The sequence below is a fragment of the Genypterus blacodes genome, unplaced genomic scaffold (genome assembly GCF_046128005.1).
Source record: "Genypterus blacodes isolate CSIRO-AG114 ecotype Tasmania unplaced genomic scaffold, CSIRO-AGI_Gbla_v1 ptg000082l_1, whole genome shotgun sequence".
NCBI lineage: Eukaryota > Metazoa > Chordata > Actinopteri > Ophidiiformes > Ophidiidae > Genypterus > Genypterus blacodes.
Window position 1 is genome coordinate 189,068 of NW_027466887.1, and position 14,046 is coordinate 203,113.

Consider the following 14,046-nt stretch of genomic DNA (forward strand, 5'->3'; position numbering starts at 1 on the left):
GTCATTGAAGTAAATAAGCAAACTGCATCGGGAAATTGTATATATATGTTTTTATTCTGATTTGTATTTGTTGACCCCAAATATTCTTTATTCTTATTCTTTATTCTTATTTGTATTTGTTGGGGTCATAGTTCTCTGTCTGCTCCCTTTTTTTGTAAACTTATGTTAATATTTAATTGTTCGGGTATTAATCTATTAATAGATGTCTAATAAAAATCAATTTTCACGTTGATTCATCTCAGAATATATCTATATATAGACATATTTCCCCATTACATATTCATTCCATTACTTTTGCATTGATACATTTTGCATCTGATTTGTTTTGCCTTAAAAAACATTTCTTTATTTTTTCTTTATTTTTACGGCCAGATTCTGGACAAGTTAAAATGTAAAGCTGATATTTATTTCTCTATTTATTTCTTAGATGTATTCATTTACTTATTTCTCCATTCCTATTCAAAATTATTTTAATTAGTCTTATTTTACCATGTCACCGTCAGACCTGACATGCTAAACCCAGGGTAAAGTACATTATTACAATTGTAGATTCTACGACATTATTTGGCCTATAGACCTATAGTACCCTTTCAGGCTAATCTCGGGGAAAACAACCGCACATCTTCCTAGTAGCTTCTAGATTTTTCCGTGATGGACTTGCTCTCTGACCAATCACGTAGGAGTATAGGTGCCACGCAGCCAATCAGAGCCATTTGAGGGCGGGCCTAAGAGTACCGTCTGGTGGATCAGCCGGGTGATGTTGCCTCTGAGGCAGCGAAGAATCCGCTCTGGAGAGGACATCGCTGCTCCCGGGATTACGCTCACTGAGTCCGCTACAAACAGCTCGTCTTACATAACAGCTCGTAATTGAGTTAGCGCACAGTCAGCTAGCTGAATCGTTTATTTTACTACAAAGGTTCCTTAAATTATATTAATTAAATTGTGAAAAAGGCCGGCATTGTAATTATCCTCTCCCATAAGTGTCAGGTGCGGTCGTTGCGGACTTGTGTAACTTACTGGAGGTGAATTTAAGATGTCAGTTGTGGGCATTGACGTCGGTTTCCAAAATTGTTACATCGCCGTTGCTCGGAGCGGCGGCATTGAAACCATTACCAATGATTACAGTGACAGATGCACGCCGTAAGTATGAATACTGACACGCATCACAGTGAAATGCGCTCCGGTCAGTGCTGCGAGTTTGGTTACGCAACGTTTGAGCGTAGAGACGCACCGTGGCGAGCAGACGGCGGGGATGGCGGCGTGTCATCTGCCGTTTGTCCACAGTCACGGGAGGTTAACGGAGGATGTAGTGACAGACTGAGAACCAGGACCACTTAAAGTTGGCAGCCATAAACTTAAGAGTATAATAACAATTATAGTACATGTGGGACTGGCTACATCCATTTAATGATGAATGATTATAATACTGGTAATATTCAGTGATTCAGGTTAATCAATAATAGTAGATTTCCAGGTAGGCCCCTGTTTCCTCGGGGGTGAAGGGAAACGCATTTGCTGCAGCATCCGAGCTGAAAACATGCAGCAGGAGCTTTGCACCTTTAAGTGAATGAAGCTATTTTTTTGTGGCAAGGTGAAACTAGGGAGTGACTTGTCACAGCGAGCCAGTGTGAAATGGATCCCCTCAACCCTGTGTGACCAGTAGGACTCATCTTTGTTGGCAGAACAATGGGTCGCTGTTGATCTGCTCTAGAGGAGCTACATGAGTTTTCAGACAGGATTGGTTTACTTTTTGAAGGTGAACTGTTCCGTCTCCCTGGCCTAGATTGCCGTTCCGTCTCAGACTCCCTTGTGACATTTCCCTTTATCGTCAGCCTCCTCTCAGTCAGCACTCCACCTCTTGTTTCCATCAGCAGTCGATCTCTTACAATTCTGTCCTATCTGCTGATTTTTCTTGTGCCTGCCTAATTTGCCTAATGGTGTTTTTATTCTATTAAGGGCCTGTGTATCTTTGGCCTCCAAAAACCGCATGATTGGAAATGCAGCCAAGGGCCAAGTAAGGACTTTTCTGTAATAACAACAATATCAACATGAGAGCAATAAGATAATTAAAACTGTAACTATGATAATAACACGTAAACTGTATATTCTCAAAGTAACTTCCACAAAAACCTTTCAAAATGTGACTTATTACTTATTTCAGATCATAACAAACTTCAAAAACACAGTCCATGGGTTCAAGAAATTCCACGGCAGAGCATTTGATGACCCAATTGTGCAGCGTGAAAAACCCAAACTCCCCTACAACCTGCATAAACTGGCCAATGGCAACACTGGAATTAAGGTAAAGCACTGTACTTCCAGCATGTTCTCCTCTGTTGTTTCCCTTTGTCTCCGACCCTAAACCTCTTCTTTTGCCTCAACCCAACGTACACCTTTGTTCCTGTCTATGTGTCAGGTTCGGTATTTGGACGAGGACAAAGTGTTCACAGTTGAGCAGATATCTGGGATGCTCTTCACCAAGCTGAAGGAGACATCAGAGAGCGCCCTCAAGAAGCCGGTGATGGACTGCGTCATCTCTGTGAGTAATGAAAAGAGGCCACCGCAAAAACATGAAGTCATTTGCTAAATAGCTCAATAACACTTATTGATGTGCGTTCTGTTTCACAGGTCCCAAGTTTCTTCACAGATGCCGAAAGAAGATCTGTGCTGGATGCGACTCAGATCGCGGGGCTGAACTGTTTACGGCTGATTAATGACACCACAGCAGGTCTGTGTTCTTGTTAAAACGGCTAGTAATGAATTTTGTGGAATGGGTGCAAAGCAGCAGCAGCAGCAAGGTGGAAGGACAGAATGAGTCTCAGCATTTGTGTCCAACTCTCAACACTGCAGCAACATTTGCCAAGGTCACATCATGATTGTATAACGTGCAGAAGCTCACTTGAGGCAAAACCTCAGCTCTGGGTTTGACGTTTCACTGAAAAACAAGCAGATCTTTTAGATTATTCTGTTGTATTCACAGTGGCTTTGGCCTATGGGATCTACAAACAGGACCTCCCTGCACTGGAAGAAAAGCCAAGAAACGTGGTCTTTGTGGACATGGGACACTCATCCTACCAAGTCTCCATCACTGCCTTCAACAAAGGCAAACTCAAGGTTAGTGTCTAATCTGTCGTCCATCTGTATCTGTAACTACTGCTGCATGTGCAAACTCCAAACTCAGCGGTAATCTGCTTCCTCAAAGGTCCTCGCCACAGCGTATGACATGAACCTGGGCGGGCGTAACTTCGACGAGGCATTGGTGGAATACTTCTGCGAGGACTTCAAGGCCAAATACAGGCTCAACGTGAGGGACAACCCCAGAGCTCTGCTGCGGCTGCACCAAGAGAGCGAGAAACTGAAGAAACTCATGAGCGCAAACTCCTCCGACCTGCCTCTGAACATAGAGTGCTTCATGAACGATATCGACGTCTCCAGCAGGATGAACAGGTTTAAATGTGTTTTATCTCCCTTCTGCACCTTCAACAAAGAGGTCCACCCTTGTAATCCTTCCTCTTCTTCATTTGTACCTTCAAGGGGCCATTTTGAGGACATGTGTGCTCAGTACCTGTCGAGAGTGGAGCAGCCGCTGAGAGCAGCACTCGAACAATCAAGTATGCCTCTCAAACCTGACCTTGACACAGGTGTATTAATACAGACAAAGCATTCACTCAGCCCTTTGTGTGTCGTTTGCCTTTTGTGTGGCAGAGCTGAGCCGGGATGAGATCTGCGGGCTGGAGATAGTGGGAGGAGCCACCAGAATCCCCGCTGTCAAAGAGAGGATCGCAAAGTTTTTCGGCAAAGACATCAGCACAACACTGAACGCAGACGAGGCCGTGGCTCGGGGCTCTGCTCTGCAGGTGTGATTCATCTCTTACACTAACTGCTAATCCATATATATATAGTAGAGTTCACTCATGTCTAATGTTTTTGTGGTGTGTGTGTGTTTGTTGCGTGGGCGCAGTGTGCGATTTTGTCTCCAGCGTTTAAGGTGCGTGAATTCTCCATCACTGACGTGGTTCCATTTCCCATTACTCTACGCTGGAAATCACCAACAGAGGATGGATTGGGGTAAAGACTTCTTGAATCATGACGCAGGCACAATACATTTACACGAGTGCTGTGACATCAATGCTGCTTGATCAACCAGCTGGGAGCACACACAGCACACAGCAGCTTGTTTCTTTGCAGTTGGTGACTCAACTTTTTCTTTGATTGCCTTTTGGTTCCAGAGAGTGTGAGGTGTTCAGTAAGAATCACGCTGCTCCCTTCTCCAAAGTGATCACGTTTCACAAAAAGGAGCCCTTTGACCTTGAAGCCTTCTACAACAGCCCTCAAGATCTCCCATATCCAGACCAGCGGATAGGTGAGAGCCACTCAGTGAAGCTCCAGATCACATCAAGCCCCAAAAATGACCAATCCACAAAATTTTAGCAAAAGTATGACAATATCTGCATGCCACCAGCCACAAATGTCTCCAGCATGAGGCGTGACTGAGGAATGTGTCCTGAGTCCTGAATGTTTCTGGGTGACCCATTTGTGGCTGTGTCCCAATAGGGATCTGCAACCTGGATGGTAATTAGGATTAAGGCACAATGTCCCACAGATCCCACTGAATCTGCCCTCCATTAGCAGTGGGATTTCAGAACAAACAGAAGCTCTCTCCTTCTTTCCCAGGATGCTTTTCTGTGCAGAATGTGGTTCCTCAGCCAGATGGTGACAGCTCAAAAGTCAAGGTGAAAGTCCGCGTCAACATCCATGGCATCTTCAGCGTGTCCAGTGCCGCTTTGATGGATAAACAGAAAGGAGAGGGAGAAGAGATGCAGATTGAGTCGGAGCCAATGGTGCAGAATGAAGACCAGGTAAACATTCTTTTAAATCCCTCACTAAATCTTGTGGCCTCATACAGCAGCAAGCACAAACATCTCTGTTGTGTCTCAGACCAAAATGCAGGTGGACCAGGAAGGTCAAAGCCAGGGGGACCAGCAGAACGAGGACACCGGTTCCAACATGAAGGTCAGATGGAGTTGGATTTAACGAGACCCATATTCACTACCCTGAATATATTTTCATCTGAGTTTGTTGATGGTGTAGTGGGTGTACTTAGCCTGACTGGGCCTGACTGGGTTTAGTGGTATCTGTGTGCAGGAGGGGGCTGCTGGGGAGAAGCAGGACCCAGCCGCAGGAGGAAGCAAACCCAAAGTCAAAGTGAAGGGCACTGATCTGCCTATTGCAGCCAACAGCATTCGACAGCTTGACAGGGACGTCCTTCATCATTTTGTGGAAGACGAGGTGAGTGTGCTGTGGAAATAGCTCGATTTCCCTCCCAAAGTGATCTCTGGGGATCTTTAAGAGCTTCCACTTCTCTCTCTGCGCTGCTCTGATCCCACCAACACCGACTTGTATCAGAGAGATTTTGATTGAACTCTGAGCAAAAGTGCGGTGGTGTTGAGAGATTGGATTGCATGGTGTGATAAGGTCCTGCATACCACTTGTATATTGAGTTCGCAGGGACAAGAAAAGGGTTTGTTTGTGTCCTACAGCGTCAGATGATTATCCAAGACAAACTGGTGAAAGAGCTGAACGATGCAAAGAATGCTGTGGAGGAGTATGTATATGATCTGCGGGACAAACTGTGTGGAGTCTATGAAAAGTTTATCACTGAGGAGGTAAAGTGCTGCAAACTTTACACGACAGTAACTTTGTTTGATAACAGCAGCCGGAGTCTTAAAGTAACAGACTGTGGCTCTTGGCGTACAGGACAGCAACCGGCTGACTCTGATGCTGGAGGACACAGAGAACTGGCTGTACGAGGATGGAGAAGATCAACCCAAACACGTCTACGTGGACAAACTGGATGCACTTAAGGTTCGATTAGTCACCGCATGGGAATCAGTGCAAGCAAACAAAATGCAGGGAAACAAAGCTGCTGTCATCTCATGTGTCCATATTAGTGTAGCCAATCTGTGTAAGGGGCCTGTTCTTTGTCGTATGCCAGACAAGTTGTGTAAGCTACTGTGATTCTCTTCCAGAGGTTGGGCCAGCCCATTCAGGAAAGACACAGGGAGCACGAGGACAGGCCGAGGGCTTTTGAAGAGCTCGGCAAGAAACTGCAGTCGTACATGAAGGCTGTGGATTCCTTTAAACGCAAGGTAAATAGATCCTCTGGAACTTAAAGGTCCACAGGTACATTTAGTGTGAATAATGTGAAAATTGTGGTAAAAATTCAGTAGTTAATTTCTTTTCTTCTCCAATTTAGGATGAGAGATTCTTGCACTTAAGCAAAGAGGAAATGAGCTCCGTGGAGAAGTGTGTGAATGAAAGCATGGGATGGATGAACAGCAAGATGAACGCACAGAGCAAACTTGGCATCACTCATGATCCCATTGTTAAAGTAGCAGACATCATTGCCAAAATACAGGTTTGTAACTGACTATGAGGTGTCACTCTTCCATCTATTATGAAAGATTTGCTGATTTTCTCTGTATCGTGCCCAAACCAATACATTTGCATCGCCGTTACTCATCAGGAATTGGAGAATGTGTGCTGTCAGGTGATCAACAGACCAAAGCCCAAACTAGAGGAGGTGTCCGAAGTAATCAATCAGAACAGCGGAGCTCACAACGGGCCGGCAGCTAAGCACGGAGCAGAGGGGAAGGGAGACGCCGCAGGGAACCAGCACACAAAATTAGCCACAAAGGAGATGGAGGTGGACTAAGACCTGCTGTTTGACTACCAACCTGTCCAAGCATCATCGTGGTTACCATCCCGGACCATTAAGAGAGTAGAAACATGAATACCTGGGAGCATCTCTCCAGCTTTACCAGCCTTTCATCTGGGTGTTTTGTGAATTTGCCTTTTTTTGTGTCCCCCAATGGACTTTTTGAAGTTTGTGTTCTCACCCTTTCATCAATACGTGTGACAATAGTATGCTTTACTCTCTTAAATGTTTCACATACTAAACAATTGTCAGAATGATCTTGCAGTAGTAAAAATGTTTCCCCTGTGTCATACAGGAAGTTAAGCGTTGGCGTTTGCATTCCACGTGTCTCATAAGCGTCAAGTACCGACTATCAATTAACCTAAGAGTAATAGAAAGTGCTGTCCAAACAATGGCTATTAGTTTGTATGCAATAATACAAAATATATATATTTATATTTAATGAGTTTGAAAGGATGTCCCTGTCTAGATAGTGTAAATACTATTTTAGTAGTTAAAAGCAGCCAGCACATAAAGTATACAGTATGTATATAAAAGATCACAGAATTAAAAAAGCGATGCTTGACACACCAAAATTGGTTGGCTGCCCTTTTCTTTTATTTATATCTTGAATTATTTCCTATATGTAAGTCATGGAATTTAAAGACGGCAAAAATAAATTAATATGTTGTGAGATTATTTGATTTTCGGCTTTTAGATTGAACCTTAAAGAATAGATTTAAACCCAGACCTGTGTGTCAGTGAAGCCTGGGTGGGATCAGGTCAACCCCAGAGGACATGATGAAGTGACAGGTGGAAAATAAGAGAGTACTAACTTTAAACTTGCCTTAATGTAATGTATCTTGTACTGACATATGGCCATGAGGTGCAGAATCCTTATCAGTCTTTTCCTCCATATGTTCTATGCACAGCATACAGTGGTCCTGTCCTGCTGAAAACACATTAAAGAAGTACACACACATCAGTGCCCTGCTTTTGTTTTTGAAAGGGAAAAAATGCTGCACTCTTATCCAAATTTTGGTCACATATATGCAATGCAATACATTTGTCGTACTGCTATAGAAGAGAATCACTGGTAGAATCCATTTGGATAATTAGACCACAGTAAGAAATATTTGCAGCTATTTGAAAGGTTAAAGAGTATAAATTAGAGTATAAAAAAGAAATAATAATTATAGTAGTAGGAAATTAAATAGTACAAGCTGAAATTAATGCTTTCATAAAACGTGCAATATAGCTCTCCCTTCTTAGCTCTGATTTGTAATAAAAAAGTGAGTCTCGCTGTCGTGGTTTTAAAGGAGGCGTGGTCAGATGACGTAGGGGCATGACGCCTTACGGCAGTAACGGGCGGATATTTTCAAAATGGAAGAAATGGCAAAATTTTGGAGGGGAAGACAACAACACTCATTTGCCGTGTGAACACTCCATGTTCCGCCTGCCCATGGACGCAGCTTAGCGGGGAATACCTCTGCGAATCATACATGCATCAGCAAAACGAAAAGCCGGCAAGATGAGTGTTTCAATCGGCGACAGGATCGAGGTGAGTCGTTGAAGCTACATGCTAATTTAGCTAAACACGGAATCTGTTGTTGAACTGTGTTAAAGGACACATAAACAGACGCATTAAACTGGACCCTCTTTGTTTAAATTTTTATTTTACTGTTATTTTGCTGTGAAAGTGAACTTATCAACTCGTTGTGTGGGATTCCGGCTTCTATTTGCTGTTAATATTTTGGTAAACATTAGACGTGCTAGCTAGTTGCCGTCCGTGTTGTCTGGCAAATCTGTCTCCGCGCGCGTCGTTGAACTTGCCGACCTCTCACGGGACAAACACCGTTGCCGTGGTGATCGATGTCGCTCCCTGGAGACGAGCACATCGGCCCGTGGGTCGCGGGAAGAGCGCCGGGACAACGAGCGGCTGTGGTTGGCCACATGACGGTGGCAGGTGTTGGTGGCTTGTTTGGCAGTTACCGAGCCGGAGACCACAAGCAGACTAACATCTCCACCTGCGTCCATCATGTCTCTGACCAAAGGGACGATGTTTGATCAAGTGATTGATTATTATTTCCAAAACCTCTCGACTGACAGCGGGGAGAACATCTTATCTTATGCTCAGGATCTCAGGATCGAGGTATTCAGCGTTTAAATGTCCATTCGTAGAGCTTTGAGATCGAAATTGCGTCATCTTCTATGCTGAAATTGCAACCACAGTGATTTGTATGCTGAGCTGCTTCAATGTTTGTTGATAAAATGTGTAACTTGCTGCTTTATCTGTGTTTTTATCCAGGATTTTAAAGTCCTCACCCTCCTGGGCAAAGGCTCCTTCGCTTGTGTTTACAGAGCAAAATCAGTGAAGACAGGAGTGGAGGTGGCAATCAAAACGGTAAGGACCGATCATCCACTTGACCGTCACGCAAGCTGTTGCCACTTTCTGACAGTTGAAGCGTAAACTGGGACTGTTGGGGATAATTACACTCCTGGCGTCTCCCCGGAGTCCCACAACTCCCCACAGAATAGATCACAACACTTCACGGTTGTTTTGTGGGGGCGACAGATTGACGACTTAACCACCGCATCGCCCGCTCACTCTGCGGTGTTTGATACGTTGCTCCATTAAGCAGCAGGTGTGTAATAACCTCTATTGTGTTCGTCTGCAGATCGACAAAAAAGCCATGCACAAGTCTGGCATGGTGCAGCGAGTCACCAACGAGGTGGAGATCCACTGCAGACTCAAGCACCCGTCCATACTGGAGGTAAAGACTCAGTGTGTTCATCACATTATACTGGATTAGGCTCTTTTTCATCATTATTTAGCTATTCTCACGAGATGTTTCTGTGTATGACTCTATTTATAGATGGATCCTATTCATTGTAATGAATTATAACAAACTATTCAGTTAAAAAGTCTCATTATTCAGCGATGTAACCTCCCAGGGCATAACTGTGTAGAAAAAATTTTTGTTCTCATTTTGAAACCATGGTAATAAATGATGTATTGTGTGTGTGTGTTTATGTCCTCCTGAAGTTGTACAACTACTTTGAAGACAGCAACTATGTGTATTTGGTGTTGGAGATGTGCCACAATGGAGAGATGAGCCGATACCTCAAAGAGAGGAAGATGCCGTTCTCTGAGGACGAAGGTCAGGCTGCATTTCTATAGCAAAGGAAACATAAACAATCAAACTGAGCTGTGTGTGAGCTGACATCACTGCTTTTTAAAGTAACGAGTTGTGTTTCTTTGTCCCACAGCAAGACACTTCATGCATCAGATAGTGAAGGGGATGCTGTATCTCCACACACACGGCATCATGCACCGGGACCTGACGCTGTCCAACCTCCTGCTGACCAGCAACATGAACATAAAGATAGGAGACTTTGGTTTGGCCACGCAGCTCAAACTCCCAAACGAGAAGCACTTCACCATGTGTGGGACGCCCAACTACATCTCCCCCGAGGTGGCCACCCGCAGCGCCCACGGGCTGGAGTCGGACGTGTGGTCGCTGGGCTGCATGTTCTACGCCTTCCTGATGGGCCGTCCTCCGTTTGACACAGACACGGTCAAACACACCCTCAGTAAAGTGGTGCTGGGAGAATACGAGATGCCCAGCCACGTCTCTCTGGAGGCTCAGGACTTGATCCATCAGCTGCTACAAAGAGACCCCGCCCACAGGCCCAGCCTCTCTGCGGTGCTGGACCACGCGTTCATGACGGAAAGCCTCCTGACTCGGACCAAGGAGTCTGGTTTCGGCGACTCCGGATCCATGGACAGCGGCATCGCCACCATCTCCACCGGCTGCACCTCCTCCACCTCGGCCAGCAGCGGCAGCCGACTCCACAGGAGGACCAGGCACATGATCGGCTCGGCTCTGCCCAACCGCATGATGCCTGCGCCAACTCTCCCGCACCAGCCCAGCAGCGTCTGTTATGAGGACCGGGACCAGTGGCAGCAGCATCATCCCATGGACAGGTTCCACAGGGAGGGCAGGCTGCGGCCCCTTCATGGTGGGGAGGGGGGACAGCCTCACTCTCGCTACCTGAGGAGGGCTCACTCCTCAGAGCGCTCCGCTGGGTCGGGCCAGGTGTTGGGCCACGCTGAGCTGGGGCGGTGCCACTCAGAGGACGGTCTGACTGACATGGGCAGGTCGGTCTTCCCCTTGTCTTCCACTCCACACCCGTTCTCAGAGCACGGACGGATGCCCTCTCCGCCCGTCAAACAGCCAGCCAAGTAAACCGCCTTTCTTTATTCTTCAGCCTCTATTCAGGTTTCAGATTTCAGCATAAACTAACTGTGGGCACCTTTTGTTTTTCAGTTCTGGGTTCTTACTGCCCACACAGACAGCTCATCCACCCAGCCTGCAGTTCCAAGACCTGGAGGGCGTCGCTAACTGGCTCAATAAAGAAGGTAAACTGTTTTCCCTCAGTTATTATAATCAGATCAAACAGACTTTGGTCCCACTGTGAGTCTCAACATGTTTCTGATCCCTCTCACAGGTTCTGGAGCCAGACCCACAGATAGCAGCACTCACAGCAGCAGCGGGAGTTTCCACAGCGGCAGAGGACCTTTAGGGGTCCACAACTCGTGGACGGACAAGCCGCCGGGCCCCCATCACACCCCGCACCACATCCACCACTCCAGCCACGACTCGTACAGGGAGAACATCCCCGGGGCCGAGCTCCACCCCCCCCACGACAGAGAGTTCAAGCCCCCCTCGGCCAAACCCGCCGGGGACAAAGCCAAGAGAACTCTGAGGGACGTCGTCCCGCCTCTCTGTGCCTCCAGACTCAAACCCATCAGGCAAAAGACTAAAAACGCTGTGGTAAGATCATTCTCAGTTCTTAATTATTATAGTTGTCAGTGTGTATGAGGGGAGCTTGGTCTAATGTCTTTGTTTCTTCACGTGCAGGTGAGCATCCAGGACACAGGTGAAGTGTGTATGGAGCTGTTAAAGTGCCAGAGTGGACAGGAGAGAGTGAAGGAGGTGCTGAGGATCTCCTGTGATGGATCAATGGTGAGCTGCAGTAACACACACACACACACACACACACACACACACACACACACACACACACACACACACACACACACACACACACACACACACACACACAGAGAGCTGTAAACCTGAGTGGTCTCCCTGTAGGTGACCATCTATCAGCCCAATGGAGGTCGAGGCTTCCCTGTGCTGGACTGCCCCCCCGCCCCTCCAGAGGACATTCTTATTTGCAGCTATGAGGATCTCCCAGGTATGACGGAGGAAAAGGCATGGCGTTACAGTAAATACATGTTCTTCATATATATCAGCATGAACTGTCTTTTCTTCTTTGTTTTGTCGTTTAAAGAGAAATACTGGAAGAAGTACCAGTACGCCTCCAAGTTTGTCCAGCTGGTGAAGTCCAAGACTCCCAAAGTGACTCTTTACACCAAGTACGCCAGGGTGATGCTGATGGAGAACTCCCCCAGTGCAGACCTGGAGGTTTGCTTCTATGACGGTGAGTCGGGTGTTTGGCTCTGCTCTGTTGTCAGCACGTCGCCCTCTTCTGCCTGAGTTGTTCTGACCGATCCTTTAACCCGCAAACCGCGCAGGAGCCAAGACCCACAAGACGTCAGAGCTGGTGCGAGTGGTGGAGAAGAGCGGGAAGTCGTACACGGTGAAGGGCGAGGCGGGTCTGAGCGGCCTGAGCCCGGAGAACCGCCAGTACGTGGAGCTGTCGGACGAGGGCCACAGCATGTGTCTGTCCCTGGAGGCCGCCATTGCCGCCGAGGAGCAGCGGAGCACCAAGAGCGTCGCCTTCTTCCCCATTTCCATCGGCAGGTGAGAGGAACGCACTGGACACTGGCGCCTTTGTCCTCTCCTCCTCTCCCTTGTTTGGTGTTTACTCATGTTTGTCGTTCCTTCCAGGAGACCCACCAACACAGACACCCCGAGCTCATCCCAGCCGGTCCCTCCTGAAGCACCTTCACCTCCCAGACCTCCACAGATCGCTCCATCGGTGGGTGTCTGACAGACTTTAACAAAGAGTCTTTAAGGAGCTTAAAGAAGCAGGCTGATCTTTTCCCCATTTTACTTCCAAATCCAGATGATTTCCTACGACGGCTCTGACTTCACCTCCGCCAGTCTGGGCAACAAAAGCTCCCCAGGCCAGCAGGACTCGGCGCACAACAAAGGAAAAGTGGTGAAGTCCATATTTGTGCCCAACGTGGGATGGGCCTCACAGGTACCGGGGATCAATGCTCGCCCTAAAGATCAGTGTTCCAATCATCCCTCATCCAAAATGCTGAATGTCTCTGGTTTCTGTGTGTCTAGCTGACGAGCGGAGAAGTGTGGGTGCAGTTTAACGACGGCTCTCAGCTGGTGGTGCAGGCTGGGGTTTCCTGTATCACCTACACGTCCCCAGAAGGCCGGATCACCAGGTAACAAAGACTTCACTCACCAATGCCCCATAGCTTCTCTGTGTTCACTCAACTATACAACTCAATCTAGCCAACCACGAGACAGGCCAGTCACAACAAAACATAGACGCCACAATCTGTCCGTCTCCTTCACAGATACAAGGAGAACGAGAAGCTGCCGGAGCACGTGAAGGAGAAGCTGCACTGCCTCTCCACCATCCTGGGACTGTTGGCCAATCAGACAACACATCTGCATCATTGACTCGTTGACACCACAGCGACAGGAAAACAAAAGAAGAGGCATTACAGCTGTTAGGTCTTGTAAATACAGCTTTTTTTTACATGTACAGACTAAAATTATGAAAATATATATTTTTATTTTACTACGTAGCCATTTTGTACAGTGTCTTCATTGGCGTATTTGTAAAAGTTTGTGTGTCTATAATTGTTTCACTTCAGTTTCATGTATGAAATGTCAGATGTCAGAGATCAAAAGTGAAAGTAATAAACATCTGGAGGCGGTTGTGAATAGCTGCTCTTTGTTTTTGCCGTCTTCTCTTTGCGGATGACAAATGAATCTTTGTAGAAAGAAATTAAAGTATTGAGAGCTACTTCATGGTTTCAGTACAAAGTCACCAGACAGCTTCACACACCTGCAGAAGACTTCAACTATAATATAAGTTTACTCTGAATCAAATGCAGCCAGATCAGGTTTCACATATTTATTTTGCCCTGTTGGTTTGGCTGTTCAATTTAAAAAAAATCACAAGATTGTGGAGTTCTGTTACATAACTGATACAAAACAACTGTACGGATGAAGGCCTAAGCATAGATACTGTACACACACTTACACTGTACAAGATACCCTAGGAAATGTTCAGGTAGAAGCTGGGAGAGCGACAACGCCGCCGTCTGGGCTGCAGAAATCACCATGGGT

General features: G+C 46.5%; 2 protein-coding genes across 2 annotated transcripts; both read left to right on the plus strand.

Annotated features, from left to right (window-relative positions):
- The first annotated feature begins 743 nt into the window (after positions 1-743).
- Positions 744-7,668, plus strand: hspa4l (heat shock protein 4 like). The gene is made up of 19 exons (XM_076158531.1): positions 744-1,140; positions 1,957-2,014; positions 2,162-2,302; positions 2,417-2,539; positions 2,629-2,728; positions 2,981-3,114; positions 3,203-3,447; positions 3,535-3,611; positions 3,706-3,857; positions 3,962-4,068; positions 4,230-4,363; positions 4,675-4,859; positions 4,939-5,013; positions 5,146-5,289; positions 5,541-5,666; positions 5,758-5,865; positions 6,030-6,149; positions 6,257-6,418; positions 6,527-7,668. The coding sequence occupies exons 1-19, from the start codon at positions 1,034-1,036 to the stop codon at positions 6,713-6,715; spliced, it is 2,487 nt and encodes an 828-aa protein (XP_076014646.1). The 5' UTR covers positions 744-1,033; the 3' UTR covers positions 6,716-7,668.
- A 399-nt stretch (positions 7,669-8,067) lies between these two features.
- Positions 8,068-13,942, plus strand: plk4 (polo-like kinase 4 (Drosophila)). Its single transcript, XM_076158476.1, has 15 exons — positions 8,068-8,258; positions 9,006-9,101; positions 9,376-9,471; positions 9,744-9,858; positions 9,968-10,943; positions 11,029-11,120; positions 11,210-11,535; positions 11,623-11,727; positions 11,860-11,962; positions 12,059-12,208; positions 12,303-12,531; positions 12,619-12,709; positions 12,797-12,934; positions 13,024-13,130; positions 13,266-13,942. Exons 1-15 carry the CDS (start codon positions 8,229-8,231, stop codon positions 13,369-13,371), a joined length of 2,760 nt encoding a protein of 919 aa, XP_076014591.1. The 5' UTR covers positions 8,068-8,228; the 3' UTR covers positions 13,372-13,942.
- Positions 13,943-14,046: the final 104 nt, after the last annotated feature.